The sequence below is a fragment of the Rhamphochromis longiceps genome, linkage group LG10 (genome assembly GCF_057381845.1).
Source record: "Rhamphochromis longiceps isolate RC_006_pf linkage group LG10, R_longiceps_female_GT1.1, whole genome shotgun sequence".
Lineage (NCBI taxonomy): Eukaryota > Metazoa > Chordata > Actinopteri > Cichliformes > Cichlidae > Rhamphochromis > Rhamphochromis longiceps.
In genome coordinates, this window is record NC_140566.1 from 36,395,169 (window position 1) to 36,411,489 (window position 16,321).

General features: G+C 39.9%; 1 protein-coding gene and 1 long non-coding RNA gene across 2 annotated transcripts; one reads left to right on the forward strand and one right to left on the reverse strand.

Moving 5' to 3' along the window:
- Positions 1-280: 280 nt before the first annotated feature.
- On the reverse strand, positions 281-4,722 carry LOC146661426 (uncharacterized). Its single transcript, XR_014913610.1, has 3 exons — positions 4,466-4,722; positions 753-908; positions 281-329 (listed from the first exon to the last, which is right to left on the reverse strand). It is a non-coding gene; the product is annotated as an uncharacterized LOC146661426 (long non-coding RNA).
- A 772-nt stretch (positions 4,723-5,494) lies between these two features.
- On the forward strand, positions 5,495-11,508 carry LOC146661427 (gap junction Cx32.2 protein-like). Its single transcript, XM_085421527.1, has 2 exons — positions 5,495-5,557; positions 10,285-11,508. The coding sequence occupies exon 2, from the start codon at positions 10,294-10,296 to the stop codon at positions 11,161-11,163; it is 870 nt and encodes a 289-aa protein (XP_085277653.1). The 5' UTR covers positions 5,495-5,557; positions 10,285-10,293; the 3' UTR covers positions 11,164-11,508.
- The last annotated feature ends 4,813 nt before the right edge of the window (positions 11,509-16,321 follow it).

Here is a 16,321-nt window from a genome sequence, read left to right on the forward strand (position 1 = left end):
GGGCAGAGTCAAACAGGAAGTACAGAGGTTCAGACAGGAGGAGAGAGAGCACGGGGAAAACACAGACATAACGGGCTGGGGAAACATGGAATAAAACATAAGGAGAGACGAGGGCTCACAGATACACAGAGGGGCACACAGGGGGTAAAAGCCACGAAGGGAAAACACTTAGGGAACAACACAACAGGGCAACTCAGGAAACATGGCCTAAATAGGGAACAAAATACAAACATACAAGAAAACTAAGAATACTGGGCCAACATGGCCCAGGACCATGACACCATGGTTGTTTCCTTATTAGATCGTTGGATAATGGCTTCATCTGTGGCCTAGTAAATGCAGAATTCCAAAATTTAATTAAACAGAACACTGGTCAAAGAACATTATACCAAATCTTATTTTAATCTGTGTCACTATTCCAAAAAATGTTAACATTAACACATTAGGTGAAAAAAAATGTATTCATTACAGCATGTGATTTGAGTCCTCAGAATGCTCAAAAAGGTAATGCATTTCTGAAGTGAAATCTCCATGCAAAGAAGCAGAATACTGTCAAAGCATAGAGAGGTGTTCAACTATGAACTCCACACATACTTCTAATGCAGGTAAAAGAAAAAAAACAACAAAAAAAAAACGCACCCATGGTAAATTGTGAAAATCCCAGGTGATTCCTGGCATAGAGTGACAAGCAGCATTTTGTTAAAATTATTATTTTCCCTAAAGTGTATACAGAAATTAATTTTTTTTCTTACCTGGGCCGTGGGCTCCAGAATGTTCTGAAGTCTTCTTCCTATTTGTCCTCCTCGCCTTTTGAAGACCTTTATTAGTTTGTCAGATAGCACATCTATCTGCAAGAGTAATATGGACTGCAGTGGCATGGTGGTAATGCGCTTAAACTCTGCATTTATCTAAAAAGAGAAGTTGTCACATAAAAATGCTGTCAAAATCTCAAATCTCACAAGGTTACATCCACACAAAGTTGTTATTTTTTGTCATATTACTATTTATTAGCTATGGGTCCCATGTTGCTGAGCAGTTCCATAGTTGCCCTTACTTCCATACCACCCAAAGCCTGTTTGCAACCACAGCAGTTGCCTCCTTCTGGCCATTTTGCAGTTCTGCCAAATGACCCAGAAACTACATCTATTATTGTCATATACACATCAAGGTCTTTCATTAATACTTAGTTAAATTAGTTAATTTGACCTTTCCAGAAAATTTACCTTACAGAATGTGAGATAACATATGCAAATCTTCACTAGTAAATAAAAGAATGTTATTAAAACCTTAACTGTAACACCTCTATGTAACAACGCTAGAGAATTGTTCTGAAGCAACACCAATCTGCCCTTCAGCAGGGATAAGCACCATATATCGATACAGAAAAAAAAAATTTAACGTATTTATATTGTCATTATTTTTATCTCTTTAAGCCCTCCTCTCAGTCTCTCTATAAATCAGTTAAAATAATTTGTTGGGTTTTTGTGTGTCTTTAACATGTTATCAGTACATTACATTCACTGCCCCAGAACATGAAATAAAGCCCCACGTCATGCACTTCCTCTCCTAATGAGTACTGCATAGGTGTCATGCCCTAAATAAACCGACTTTAGTGAAGACACCCCCCCCCCCCCCAACACACACAGAGCCCACCCCATGGCAAACTAGCTTATTTAACTGTTTAACTAAAACATTTTAGGTACAACCAGTTAACTAAATGGACACAAGTTTGTTAGTCTGTATTCACTGAGAAAAAACAAGCGAATGTGACTGGGCACGCACTGAAAAAAGGCTAATGCACATAATATTGTCCCGCAGCTTAAGCTAGCATTATCGTTAGTTAACTTAAGGAATGACTTGTTTTTTCCATTATGTTGCTCAACAGCAATTCATGAGAAAAACTTCCCCATATAATGGATGTTCTCTTCGTTTCCTCTCAAACATGTAGTTTTCAGTTTACCTCGACAAAGTAAAGCTGAGCACCAAACGTAAACGAAGCGAAGACAAAAAATGGCGGACCGCCACAGTGAATTTTCCCTCGCAGAACACACCCGGGGGGGTGGGGGGGGGGTGGAGTTTCAACAGAAAACATAACTATTTTCTGTGATTTTGATATGACTGGTTTTAAAAGACTGAACATCCTTCTAAAACAAGTGAAAGGCGTGAGACTTAATTATGTTTAGACCAAAAATATAAATGATTCATGTTGGATATATTTACTGTATTTTTACTAATTTAACAACCTCATCATTGCATTAGTCGCTTTATGCTATAGCATTACGCTTACATTAGCTTGAAGCTCAAGGTCGTCATTTTATTTAATTTCTTTTTCTGGGCTTACAAACAGGACACACAACATTTAGATAACCGTTACACTGAATCTTGGGTCTGTGTTGAGTCTTCCAGCTGCTGACTACAGAAGCTAGATTGACCTTTCAGCATGTTTATAGCGGTTGTGGCTATGTGCTGGTAATGTTACCATGTGTGAGCAGTCACATTGGCAGCAGACATGTTTCAACAAACTAGTCATATCCCAGCCCTACATTAGCTTGTTTAATGGTTAAGACACTGCAGGTACCACCACTTACTACAGACACCGATGCAAGTTTGTAATAGTCTGTTAATTTAGACTGAAAAAATATACAAACAATATTAACTCACATTATATATGTTAATTACTAATTTGCTTATCGCATAATTTCGGTTACCATTAGCTAACTGGAGCCTAACATTGGCCTTTCATGGTTTTCGATAAACAGCCCACATACCTGTAAAATAACAACACCCCAGTAAAAGTCCACATACAGTGGGTCAAAAAAGTATTTAGTCAGCCACCGATTGTGCAAGTTCCCCCACTTAAAATGATGACAGAGGTCAGTAATTTGCACCAGAGGTACACTTCAACTGTGAGAGACAGAATGTGAAAGAAAAATCCATGAATCCACATGGTAGGATTTGTAAAGAATTTATTCGTAAATCACTGTGGAAAATAAGTATTTGGTCAATAACAAAAATACAACTCAATACTTTGTAACATAACCTTTGTTGGCAATAACAGCGGTCAAACGTTTACTATAGGTCTTTACCAGGTTTGCACACACAGTAGCTGGTATTTTGGCCCATTCCTCCATGCAGATCTTCTTGAGAGCAGTGATGTTTTGGGGCTGTCGCCGAGCAACACAGACTTTCAACTCCCGCCACAGATTTTCTATGGGGTTGAGGTCTGGAGACTGGCTAGGCCACTCCAGGACTTTCAAATGCTTCTTACGGAGCCACTCCTTTGTTGCCCGGGCGGTGTGTTTTGGATCATTGTCATGTTGGAAGAACCAGCCTCGTTTCATCTTCAAAGTTCTCACTGATGGAAGGAGGTTTTGGCTCAAAATCTCACGATACATGGCCCCATTCATTCTGTCCTTAACACGGATCAGTCGTCCTGTCCCCTTGGCAGAAAAACAGCCCCATAGCATGATGTTTCCACCCCCATGCTTCACAGTAGGTATGGTGTTCTTGGGATGCAACTCAGTATTCTTCTTCCTCCAAACACAACGAGTTGAGTTTATACCAAAAAGTTCTACTTTGGCTTCATCTGACCACATGACATTCTCCCAATCCTCTGCTGTATCATCCATGTGCTCTCTGGCAAACTTCAGACAGGCCTGGACATGCACTGGCTTCAGCAGCGGAACACGTCTGGCACTGCGGGATTTGATTCCCTGCCGTTGTAGTGTGTTACTGATGGTGACCTTTGTTACTTTGGTCCCAGCTCTCTGCAGGTCATTCACCAGGTCCCCCCGTGTGGTTCTGGGATCTTTGCTCACCGTTCTCATGATCATTTTGACCCCACGGGATGAGATCTTGCGTGGAGCCCCAGATCGAGGGAGATTATCAGTGGTGTTGTATGTCTTCCATTTTCTGATGATTGCTCCCACAGTTGATTTTTTCACACCAAGCTGCTTGCCTATTGTAGATTCACTCTTCCCAGTCTGGTGCAGGTCTACAATACTTTTCCTGGTGTCCTTCGAAAGCTCTTTGGTCTTGCCATGGCGGCGTTTGGAGTCTGACTGTTTGAGGCTGTGGACAGGTGTCTTTTATACAGATGATGAGTTCAAACAGGTGCCATTCATACAGGTAACGAGTGGGGGACAGAAAAGCTTCTTACAGAAGACGTTACAGGTCTGTGAGAGCCAGAGATTTTCCTTGTTTGAGGTGACCAAATACTTATTTTCCACCCTAATGTACGAATAAATTCTTTACAAATCCTACCATGTGGATTCATGGATTTTTTTTTTCACATTCTGTCTCTCACAGTTGAAGTGTACCTCTGGTGCAAATTACTGACCTCTGTCATCATTTTAGGTGGGGGAACTTGGACAATCGGTGGCTGACTAAATACTTTTTTGCCCCACTGTATATAAAGGGTCTACACTCTTTCTCACTGGTGTGTTAGCTTTAAAATAGTATTTACCTTCAAGTGTAAAACTCCAGATGGTAGTAGATTTTCCAAAGCGAGAGACAAAAATGGCGGACAGTGCAGCCGATTTTTCCTTTCCAGGGGGCGGAGCTTGAGGATAAAACACGACTAACTTGTTTCTTTTCAACATGATTTGTTCTAAAAGAATGAATATTCTTAAAGAATATGTGAAAATTAAAAGACAAAAATATGTTTAGATGTGAAATTTAAATTAGTCATGCTGGATATATGAAGTAATTCTATGCAAATTCAACAACCACCCTATTGCATTTTTTTCAGTGTGGGTCGCAGTGGTGGAAAATAGAGTTGTCTGGCTTTAATACCTTCTCCTCTCTTGGTAGTGGATCATTTGTCTCCTTGGGTCACTTCTTCTATGGTGAGTTAGATTGCTTCACTTCCTTGAAACATTTTTTCAGACTTCAGGGTGATGAATCATCAGATTACTCCCTTGTAAGAAGCGCCCACCCACACTCACTAGCAAAATGAGACATGTGTTGAATTGGAAGCAAGAATTTCAGCATTTTCCTACTAGTGGGGTTAGTGAGCTAGTTGGTGCTAATTTAATAGGGACATACTGTACTTTACTACACCATAAACATATTAACACTCACAGTGTAAGTGACTTTGAAAGTTTTTAGTGGGGCACCTGATTTAAAATTTATAATTTAATGCAAACCGAGAGACATCCCAATTACATCTCACTTGGGACACATGATTCGAAGTCTCTTTTGTGCCAACAAATATCTCAGCATGTTTCTTTTTCAAGTACCCAACTATACCCCAAATCTACAATGTGGACATTGGGAAATTATGATTTAGAGTGTGAGTTGATAGAAAAATTGTGTTGTTTTATAATTATCAGCGCTTCCTTTATAGAAACTGATTGAATGGGAGGTGATGAAATTTGTCATGAGATTCATGATGCTGTGATCAGCAGTTTGTACATGTCTGCTTAAGTCAGACCAAACCCACAGGCCTCAGACAGGAAGTAGTGTCTTCCTGGTCAGTTAAGTTTGATTTTCATCTGCCTCCACTCTGGTTCTTGGATGAGCTCATGGCAGAGATCTTTTAATATCTGAATTATAGGTGAGTACATTTTTTGTTCCCACATCCTTGACTTAAAACACCTGTTCATTACTGTAAAATAATGTTGAATTAAACTTTTCAGTTTCTTTAAGACAAATAGGTCTCAGTTCCTGTTTAACATCTTTGCACATTTTTGATGACGCAGATCTATTCAGAGACTTGCTACATCCCTATTTAATGCACTGTTTTCAAAGCTGTAGTTTTGGGTAATGGACCTGTTAAACTTTAAACTTAATCAAAAATTAAAGTAAAAGATTCTTTTCTGTCTCAATTCTGTATCATCCAAACAAGTCATAATACCTACCGGACCCACTCTGAGTCTTATTCTGAGTTTTCTTTTTCTAACTGTAACCAAATGTTTTCTAATGCACCACTTCTTGGGTTTCTTTCTACAATAATTTAAAGTCTCTTCTTATGAAGTAAAGTTTATTGAAATAGCGTGAGTAATTTAAAGAAATACATTCATTTCTTATATAATTTCAATTGAAAAAGTACAGGGTCTCTACAGTAGCCTTTAATGCTTGGATGAGAAGCGGTAACCAAAACGTTTGTTTGGACTAGTGCTTGCATTATATTCATATATTTCTTTTCTCTTTTTTTTAAACATAAAATTAACAAGTCACATTAGATAGTAACAGATATTAATAAAATATTAGATAAAGAATTCATTAATTTCAATGTTTTTTTCTTTATATTTACAATACAGCAAAAAATACAGTATAATTACTGACACAGTACACTGCACTTGCTCCCAATTTTGTTCCATTACATTTCTCGTGTCTGTGTTTACCAGATTATATGTGCAACTTATTTTCCCCATTCAACAGTAGCAGACTTTATGCTTTGATTAGATTTTTTTTAATGACAATTATATTTATATAGTACTATATTACATCAAAACTGTATGTCGTTAGCACAGAAAATAAAGAAACACAAAAAGTAAGTTTACAATCCCGTAAGGCAGTGAAAAACATCAGAATGAAACAAGAACAGAACAGAACAAAAAAACGTAAATAAAAAGGTTTTTGAATGTCCACAATCCCTGAATGGTAAATGGCCTGTATTTGTATAGCACTTCACTTAGTCCCTAAGGACCCCAAAGCGTTTTACACTACATTCAGTCATCCACCCATTCACACACACATTCACACACTGGTGATGTCAGCTACATTGTAGCCACAGACACCCTGGGGCGCACTGACAGAGGCGAAGCTGCCGGACACTGGCACCACCGGGCCCTCTTGACCACCACCAGTAGGCAACGGGTGAAGTGTCTTGCCCAAGGACACAACAACCGAGACTGTTGGAGCCGGGGCTCGAACCGGCAACTTTCCGATTACAAGACGAACTGCCAACTCTTGAGCCACGATCGCCCGAAAACAACTTGGAAGCATACTTTTTTCTGATTCTGGTAGCAGTTCAAAGATCTCAAGCTTATTAGTTTGTGAAGAGATTTTAGATCATCAGAGAAAAGTGAGGACAAACAACTATCTGTCATATTCATAAGAATGGTGGAATATAGAGTTGTTCTTTATGACAGCACCAAGTCGGAGCATGTACATGTTAAACAGTAATGGACCAAGGACAGACCCTTGAGGAACCCCTGAATAAAGTTTTATTTTTTCAAATCTAAAACTGATGACTGAAAAATAAACACTTCCACCCTTTGGACACGATGTGAGCCAATCACCACATAGAACCACTAGAAACCACGTAGAATCACTAGTGATCAATCTTTGCTCACTAGTGATTCTATGTGGTTTTTCTTGAAGTGGTGTGGTTACCTCACATATAAAGGAGGCAGGGAAAATGTCTGACTTTAGGAAGATGTTAAACTTCTTTTAGATCTTCAGATTATTATCAGTAGTATTAAAAGCAGTAGTAGTATTAATAGTTTATCAGGGATTAATCGATTATCAGTGAATAAAATAAAAGCAGAATTAGACTGGTTATTGTTTACCAGTTGGGAGATGTAGGATTGTCTGGCTGATTTGTTTTTCAGTGTTACAGCAGTAGATTTTTTTATAGACTATAAAATTGGTTTGTAAATTGTGGATTGCATACATTAATAGATTTTTACAGGAGTGATGTGGTCAATAGTTTGATAAATTGCATGAAAGTTGTCCATCATTTAATCACATAATAACAGGACAAGTAATGTGCAATTTGAAAAAGGTTCACTATTTTCTTTCAAACAGCCATATCACAGTCTAACAGGAGGATATAAGATAAGATAAAACTTTATTAATCCCTCGGGTGGGTTCCTCTGGGAAATTCGGATATATAGTACTTGTTATGGGTGGGATGGGGGGTTCATGAGGAGCAGCCCCAAAAGCAGACTTGGGAGAGAAAACGAAGTATAACAAAAGGCGAGCTCTTTATTTAAGGCTGATATCCAAGCAGAAAAACAAGGCAAGGCAAACTGAGGCAAAAGACTGAACTAAAACCTAAACTGGGATCAACTAAAGCTAAACATGTAAACTATGACATGAACATGAACATGGCCTGAACAGGATCATGCAAAACTATGACATGAGGTAAGCAAACAAGAGCATGACCATGATGTCATGATCCTGGGTCATTTGATCCACCGTTTTGAATTTTAATGTATTTTGACGTTTATGGTTTATTTTTAAGTTCTTCAGGTTATCTAAGTTCATTTCTATTATGCTTGGGTTGCCGTTATAGTTTGTTTTTTCTGAGATTCCCCTCGTGTCTTCACCCCTGTGATTATGTCTCAAGTCTGACAAGACAAATTACACAGAGGAGAAGAAAAGTCTAATAACTAAGGAGACATAGTAAACAAAGTAAAGTAAAATTTAGTAAAAATATAGTAAGACAGCAGGAATAACGTCAACACTTTATAATGTCAAAAACTTTATGTTAAAACAAGTGACTTATGACAAGGAAATCACAAAGGAAATACAGTGGTCTCTCGCTATATCGCGGTTCGCCCGCCTAGCTGTTTCGTGGATTCTTTTTGTGTGCAATTTTGCATGCTTTTTTTTTGTACAGCACATTGTGTGCTGCGTCCTGATCGGCTGTACACCAAGCTAAGCACTAAGCTTGTCAAATTTACATAAATCTTCGATCGCTAGCAGTGTGACTCTGAAGTTCTGTACTGTATGTTTGTAGGTTTTCTCTCCAAGAAACACATCAATGTCGATGAAACTCCACTCCCATGTTCAGATCCTGAAAACAGGGTTTGATATTTGATTTCATTCTATAATACTAGACATATTGTTGTATGAAGGTTTGAACTTTGACAGTGTATAAAATAAAAGAGAAAAGTGTTAAAATGTTCATGCGTGTTTGAAAAAAGTGTATAAAGTGTGTAGTGAGGGGTTTTGCAGCCTTAAAACATATATAATAATTGTAAAAACAAAAGCTGGCTACTTTGTGGATTTCATTGCGGGTCATTTTTGGAACATAAGTCCCGCGATAAAAATGAGGGATCACTCTAATAAAAGTTTATGATGATCATAATTTTTCTGAACATCACAAAAATATATTTCATAACTTGTTAATAATCAATTATCATATGACCACAAAATATGATCACTAATAATATGCCAATAGCATCGGGTGATGACTATAGGTGTTAAGACGGAAATTAAAACGATGGAACAATAATTCATAATGCTGTGCTGTTGCCATTTTAAGGAAAAAAAAATTTTTTTAGACCAAAATGTCTTTTTAAACAGCTGTTTTTGTGTGGTTGTGTGTTTGTAAGAAAATCTGTTGTCATGGTTCTGGGTCAGTATTGACCCAGCATTCTGAGTTCTGGTCTATTTCTGAATGAACGTTTTGTTTCTCTGGTGTTTTGTTGATGATGATGATTATTATTGTTTGAGTTCTATGTGTTATATTCGGTATGCCTGCTTATGAGTCTACGTCTGTGTCTCTGTCTGTCGTGTGCTTCCTGTTTTATTTTGTAGGTCTGTGTCCCATGTCAGTGCGTTCAGCTTTGTGCTCTCCCTGTATCATCAGTGTAATCAGCGTCAGCCGTGTCTCCCAGCTGTTTCCTCTTCGCTCCGTTCACCTCTTGTATTTAGTGTCTGTGTCTTCCCCTACTCGGTGTCGCGTCGTTAACGTCTGTTCATCCTCTTACCTCCTCCATGCTGTGTGTTTGTCACGTTCCGGTTCTCCAGCACCACTGTTTGTAAGTTTTTGTTCAGTTTTGTGAGTCATAGTTTATAGTCATAGCTCATGGTTTTGAAGTCTAAGGTGTTGTCATTTAGACCCAGAGTGGCTGCTGTGTGAAGATGCACCTGATTCTCAGAGTCAGGTGCATGCTGAGCATGCTGAGTTAGACATTGTGTAAGCCTTTGTAAGTTGATTCAGATTCTTTTTGAATGAAACTTTATTAGGTATTGTTTGTCTAAAAAAGAAACATTTGCTTAAAATGACCACAGCACACCATTATTATTATTGAGTCATTTAAATTTCCATCTCACTATACACACACACACACACACACACACACACACACACACACACACACACATTATATATATATATATATATATATATATATATACACACACACACACACACACACACACACACACACAGAAAAAGAGAAACAAAGTAGAAGAACATATTGCAAATTGTTTGGTCTGAGTAGAGTGAGTGTGATGAGGGATAGTCAGACCATGGCTCAGACTGGTGGGTGGGATAGTGATTTAAGTGTACTAACTGTGTTTTTCCTCCATATATCAAATTAGTTTTCAGCCATGGGAGACTGGTCTTACCTGCTGACACTGCTACACAAGGTCCAATCTCATTCAACTATAGTGGGCAAGATCTGGATGAGCGTCCTCTTCCTGTTCCGGATCTTTGTCCTAGGTGCTGCTGCAGACAATGTTTGGGCAGATGAAGTGTCAGAGTTCTACTGTGACACTCAGGAACCAGGATGTGAACATGCTTGCTACAACTGGAAGTTTCCAATATCCTTTGTACATTACTGGGTCCTGCAGATCACCTTTGTGTCAACTCCTACCCTTGTCTTTCTGGGATATGCTGTACACATAATTCATAAAGAGAAAAAAATGATGGAACAGCTGCAGGATGGTGTTGATGGAATTAAATTAAAGAAACGTAAATATACGGATGATCGTGGAAAGGTGAAGTTAAAAGGGACACTCTTTTGCATGTATGTGACACAGCTCTTTTTAAAGATCTTCCTGGAAGTTGGATTTAGTGTGAGCCAGTTTTTTATCTTTGGTTCTCCATTCATTCACTTAAAGTTCCACTGTAAAATGTCTCCTTGCGCCGAAATGGCTGGTGCCCAGTGTATGGTCTCCCGTCCCACAGAGAAAACGATCTTTATCTTTTTTATGCTTGCAGTTTCAGGCATTTCAGTACTCCTGAATATAATGGAGATCATTTACTTGTGCTGTACAAGGAGAAGAGATAACAGGAAACAGTTTTTATGTGAACAGCATGAACTCAGTTCACAGTACCAGCCATTCAGTGGAGCTGGCCAAAACACAAATCGCCCTCATGGAGGAGTTCCATTGTTCACTCCGCCAGCTCGTGCTAAGACGGGACTCAGCGCTAATGAGAACCACAGTGATTCCATCGTTAAAGAGAAGGATACCTGACAGAAATCTCTGAGTAATTATACATAATCATTTGACAGAATCTGCTCTTATTGAACTTTTTGTAACTAACTTTAAACATAAGAGCCTTGTATGATGATTAGCAATATGAATTATTTCTGTTATGCATTGTTCAGAAATCTGTTTTTTTAATCCACTTTAAAAATATTTAACAATCATTAATAAAAAAACTGATTATCATTCCACACTCTTCTTTGTACATTGACACTGGGCAGGATAGCCTATATTCCTGAAAGAAGGAAAAAGAATGTGGCTTAATTGCACAAGGCTGCTGATGTTCACTCCTCAGAGTTCCAACTCAAAATAAGTTCCCGGCTGACTCTACATCCCTTTATACCCTTCCCTCTTTTCAAACTTGTATTAACCCTATCTGTGTAAACTCTTTTTAAGATTCCCTGCATATTTCAATTTAAACATCGTAAAATCTATTGTTTTTAATATGTAACACTTTTAACTGTATTTGTTTTGTGTAAAATATTTTTTGGTGTAAATAAAATGTTTTTAATATTGTACCATATTATAAGCCTTTTTGAATAGAGTGATGTTGATGGGTTAGGAAGAAAGAAAATGGGGGCTCTGTTGCTGAAGGAAACTGGGCACCAATGCACGGGCCATCCTTGCTCCTGACTCAAGGACCCATGTCCCATACTTGCTGCCCTGGAAAACGGGTTTCTTTCACATCCTGAGTCTGAAGTACAGGGAGAGAGGGAAAGAGAGAGAGAGAGGGTTGAGTTTGGGGTCTAGGGTCATCCCAGCAAAGGGTTAGGAGAAGGTAAGATGGGTTAGGGGGAGGGGGACTGAGCCTGCCACCTCTGTGAGGCAGGAAACGCACGGGCCATCCCTCCCGAAGGAAACCCACCCTGCTGGATGTCCCAATTACGGGAAAGCCTCCGCCTTTTCCCATATCGGACAACGGTCCAATCACCTGAGGCCATCCGGTCCTCAGTTTTAAGTCAGTGTGTGTGCTTGTCCTTTTGTGTTGTGTTTTATACTGTTGTCGTTTCTGTGTTTTGGGTTCGCCTTTGGTATCTAAATAATTATAACTCCAGTGTGAGTTTTTATGAGGTGAGAAATCAATATATAAATTGAAAAAGAAAAAAAATCAATTTTAAAAAGGAAAAAAAATGAAAGAAAAATTAAAACAAGTTTTTATTAATTAATCAATTAGATCAAAAAAATGGTGTGCCGTACGCGCAACGTTTCGACCCTATACGGGTCTTCCTCAGGCGCTTGGCACACAAAAAGCTGAAGAAATGAGGCTGTATTGCACAAGGCTGTGGCTACTGATGTTCACTCCTCAGAGTCCAGATTCGAAATGAGCTCCAGGCTGACTCCACCTTCCTTTTATACCCTCCCCTCTGTGTGTGGTTTTTTTCGTTTTTAACCAAACCTTTTCAGTTGTGTTGTATTGAAGCCTATATTATCCTGTGCATACAAACCATTTTTAAGATTCGAGTGTATATATATGAATTTGAATATTGTGGAATCCCTTGTTTTAAACATTTAATGCTTTTAACCGTATTTGTTTTGTGTAAATAAATAAACTGTTTTTTAACATTTTGCCCTATTATATGCCGTCTTAAATATAATTCTGTTAATGTTCCACACTATGAAATTGTATTGGAAAAAATGCTGTTGTTTTTAATTTCCTGTTTTTAACAATTTACGTGATTCCACGGTTTTTAATGTAGAAATCATGGTTAGGGTTGAAGAAAAAGAACCTGTCCCTCCCGAAGGAGGAACAGGGCGTGCACGGGCCATCAACCCCGACGGTCCACAGCCTCACATCCCTCTACCTCCATAAGTATTTTTGATTTTCAAGGTAAGTATTTCTTTTACAGGCTTTTCTTTTCAGGTAAGTATGGTTTTTGTTTTAAATTTCAAAAGGTAAGTATTTGTTTTTTACAGGTTCTCATTGTCCGTGTCCGTTACTTTGGTTTGTTTCCAATAAAGTGTTTTCAATCCCAATTTGTTTTCTGTGTGGTTTTTTCATTTAGTTTTGAGTTCTCTCTAATTTGAGCTTTTAAGGAAAATCAAAAAAAGATGAATTAAAACATGAAATAAAATCCCCCAAAAATAACAAACTAAAATAACAAACTAACGTAAAGTTGAAAAATTAAATGAGTATGCCCTTGTCGCGACGTTTCGAAGTTGTTTCTCCTTCCTCAGGCGAGGGCATACTGAAGAGCACTGGGTTTGAGGCCCCTATTTATACTCTCCCCTCTGATCCCGCCTCCTTGGCTTTCTGTGACTTTCTTATAATTTCTTTTTCAGCGTATTGCTTTTCTCCAATTCTGTCAAACCTTTTGGCTCTCATTTTTCCCTTTTTCTTTCTTTCTTCTTTTCCAGTCTTCTCCTCTTTCCCCTTTGTCTTTTCCCTTTTCATCATCCTTTTCTTTCCTTCTCTTGACCTCTGCCCTTTACCCTTCCTTTTGGCCTACATCTGACCTCTTTCTCTTCCAATTTTAGGTTACTACTAGTGCCGACTTGGCTTCAACTACAAAACTCTCGACCCTGCTTGGGGAGGACTCAACCCGACTTGGGGAGTAAATTTAGAAAGGAGATGTGACTTTGGGTTAGGCTTTAGGTTTCAGCTGGGATTAGGATTACTTGGGCTTCAGATCCAGTACTGGTTAGGGTTAGGGTTAGGGTTAGGGGTTAGGGGGTTAGGGTTAGGGGGTTAGGGTTAGGGTTAGGTGTTAGAAAAGAATCAGGCCACCAGCAAGCTGGTAGCCTGAGGTGCACGGGCCATCGATGGGGCCGGGTGGTGATACCCCTGCCCTGTTTCAAAAAATTACCCATCTTGGGTATATGCGCATTGTACATCATTGGGCCCTCGCGACGTTTCGGCATTTCTGTGCCTTCTTCAGGCTGGCCCAATGTGTGTTCTCCTGTGTCTGTTTGACTTCTGTCTTGTCTGTGCCTCTCTTGGCTTTTATACTCTTTCTAAGCTCCTCCCACTCTTGGGTTTCCAACTTGTGTTTCTTAAAAATTCTTACTTGTTTTTCTTTCTGTTTTTCCCTTTACGTGACTTTCTTGTCTTACTTGTTTTTCTTTGTTTTTCTCTTTACGTGACTTTCTTGTCTTACTGTTTCTTACTGTTTTTCTTACTGTTTTTCTCTTTACGTGACTTTCTTGTCTTACTGTTTCTTACTGTTTTTCTTACTGTTTTTCTCTTTACGTGACTTTCTTGTCTTACTTGTTTTTCCTTCTGTTTTTCTCTTTATGTGACTTTCTTGTCTTACTTACTGCTTTTCTTACTGTTTTTCTTTACGTGACTTTCTTGTCTTACTGTACTTATGTTTTCTCTTACTTTTCATCTCTTTATCTTTGTTTCTTACTTTTCTTTCTCTGTGTCTTTTTCGTGACTTTCTCTTTGTCTACTTTTCTTATTATTATTTTTCATGGCACCCCCTGCTGTCTTGACATCCCGTCCTTTGATCTTTATTCATATTTATGATTTTGGCACCCCCTTCCTTTTATGTCCTTTCCTTAGTTTCTTTTTCTTTGTGTTTTAGGGGACCCCCCTGGTTAGGGTTAGGGTCTTGGGTTTTGGGCAGGGGCATCCCCAACCCCACGAGGCACTGGCTGGTTAGGTGTTAGAAAAGAATCAGGCCACCAGCAAGCTGGTAGCCTGAGGTGCACGGGCCATCGATGGGGCCGGGTTAGGGTTAGGGGTTAGGGTTAGGAGTGTGAGGAAAACAGGCCCACAAGGAGCCTGACAGGCACTGACCATCGTGGGGGCCGAGGGTTCTTGCCGGGAGGTGGAGACCCTGCCCGGGTGGTCCAAAAATTGCCCATATCTTGGGTTACAGGTAAGGCCATGGGCCGTCGCGACGTTTCGGCTGGAGTAAGCCTTCTTCAGACTGGCCCACAGCGTTCTCAGCAGGTAAGTGTGCTTCAGTTGTCCTTTTATTTAGGTTTTAAGGTAAGTATATTCTTTCTTTTCTCTTTTTTAGGTTTTAAGGTAAGTATGGTTTCTTTTTTTCTTTTTTCTCTTTTTAGGTTCTATTTACAAGTTGAATTTAACCCCCCCCTGGTTAGGGTTAGGGTTAAGGCAGGCAGGGGCATCTCCCACCCCCACGAGGCACGGGCAGAGTTAGGAGTGTGAGGAAAACAGGCCCACAAGGAGCCTGACAGGCACTGACCATCGTGGGGGCCGAGGGTTCTTGCCGGGAGGTGGAGACCCTGCCCGGGTGGTCCAAAAATTGCCCATATCTTGGGTTACAGGTAAGGCCATGGGCCGTCGCGACGTTTCGGCTGGAGTAAGCCTTCTTCAGACTGGCCCACAGCGTTCTCAGCAGGTAAGTGTGCTTCAGTTGTCCTTTTATTTAGGTTTTAAGGTAAGTATATTCTTTCTTTTCTCTTTTTTAGGTTTTAAGGTAAGTATGGTTTCTTTTTTTCTTTTTTCTCTTTTTAGGTTCTATTTACAAGTTGAATTTAACCCCCCCCTGGTTAGGGTTAGGGTTAAGGCAGGCAGGGGCATCTCCCACCCCCACGAGGCACGGGCAGAGTTAGGAGTGTGAGGAAAACAGGCCCACAAGGAGCCTGACAGGCACTGACCATCGTGGGGGCCGAGGGTTCTTGCCGGGAGGTGGAGACCCTGCCCGGGTGGTCCAAAAATTGCCCATATCTTGGGTTACAGGTAAGGCCATGGGCCGTCGCGACGTTTCGGCTGGAGTAAGCCTTCTTCAGACTGGCCCACAGCGTTCTCAGCAGGTAAGTGTGCTTCAGTTGTCCTTTTATTTAGGTTTTAAGGTAAGTATATTCTTTCTTTTCTCTTTTTTAGGTTTTAAGGTAAGTATGGTTTCTTTTTTTCTTTTTTCTCTTTTTAGGTTCTATTTACAAGTTGAATTTAACCCCCCCCTGGTTAGGGTTAGGGTTAAGGCAGGCAGGGGCATCTCCCACCCCCACGAGGCACGGGCAGAGTTAGGAGTGTGAGGAAAACAGGCCCACAAGGAGCCTGACAGGCACTGACCATCGTGGGGGCCGAGGGTTCTTGCCGGGAGGTGGAGACCCTGCCCGGGTGGTCCAAAAATTGCCCATATCTTGGGTTACAGGTAAGGCCATGGGCCGTCGCGACGTTTCGGCTGGAGTAAGCCTTCTTCAGACTGGCCCACAGCGTTCTCAGCAGGTAAGT

Bases quoted from the DNA above. Each gene is read 5' to 3' on its own strand.
- LOC146661427 (XM_085421527.1), top strand. From the start codon at position 10,294: ATGGGAGACTGGTCTTACCTGCTGACACTGCTACACAAGGTCCAATCT.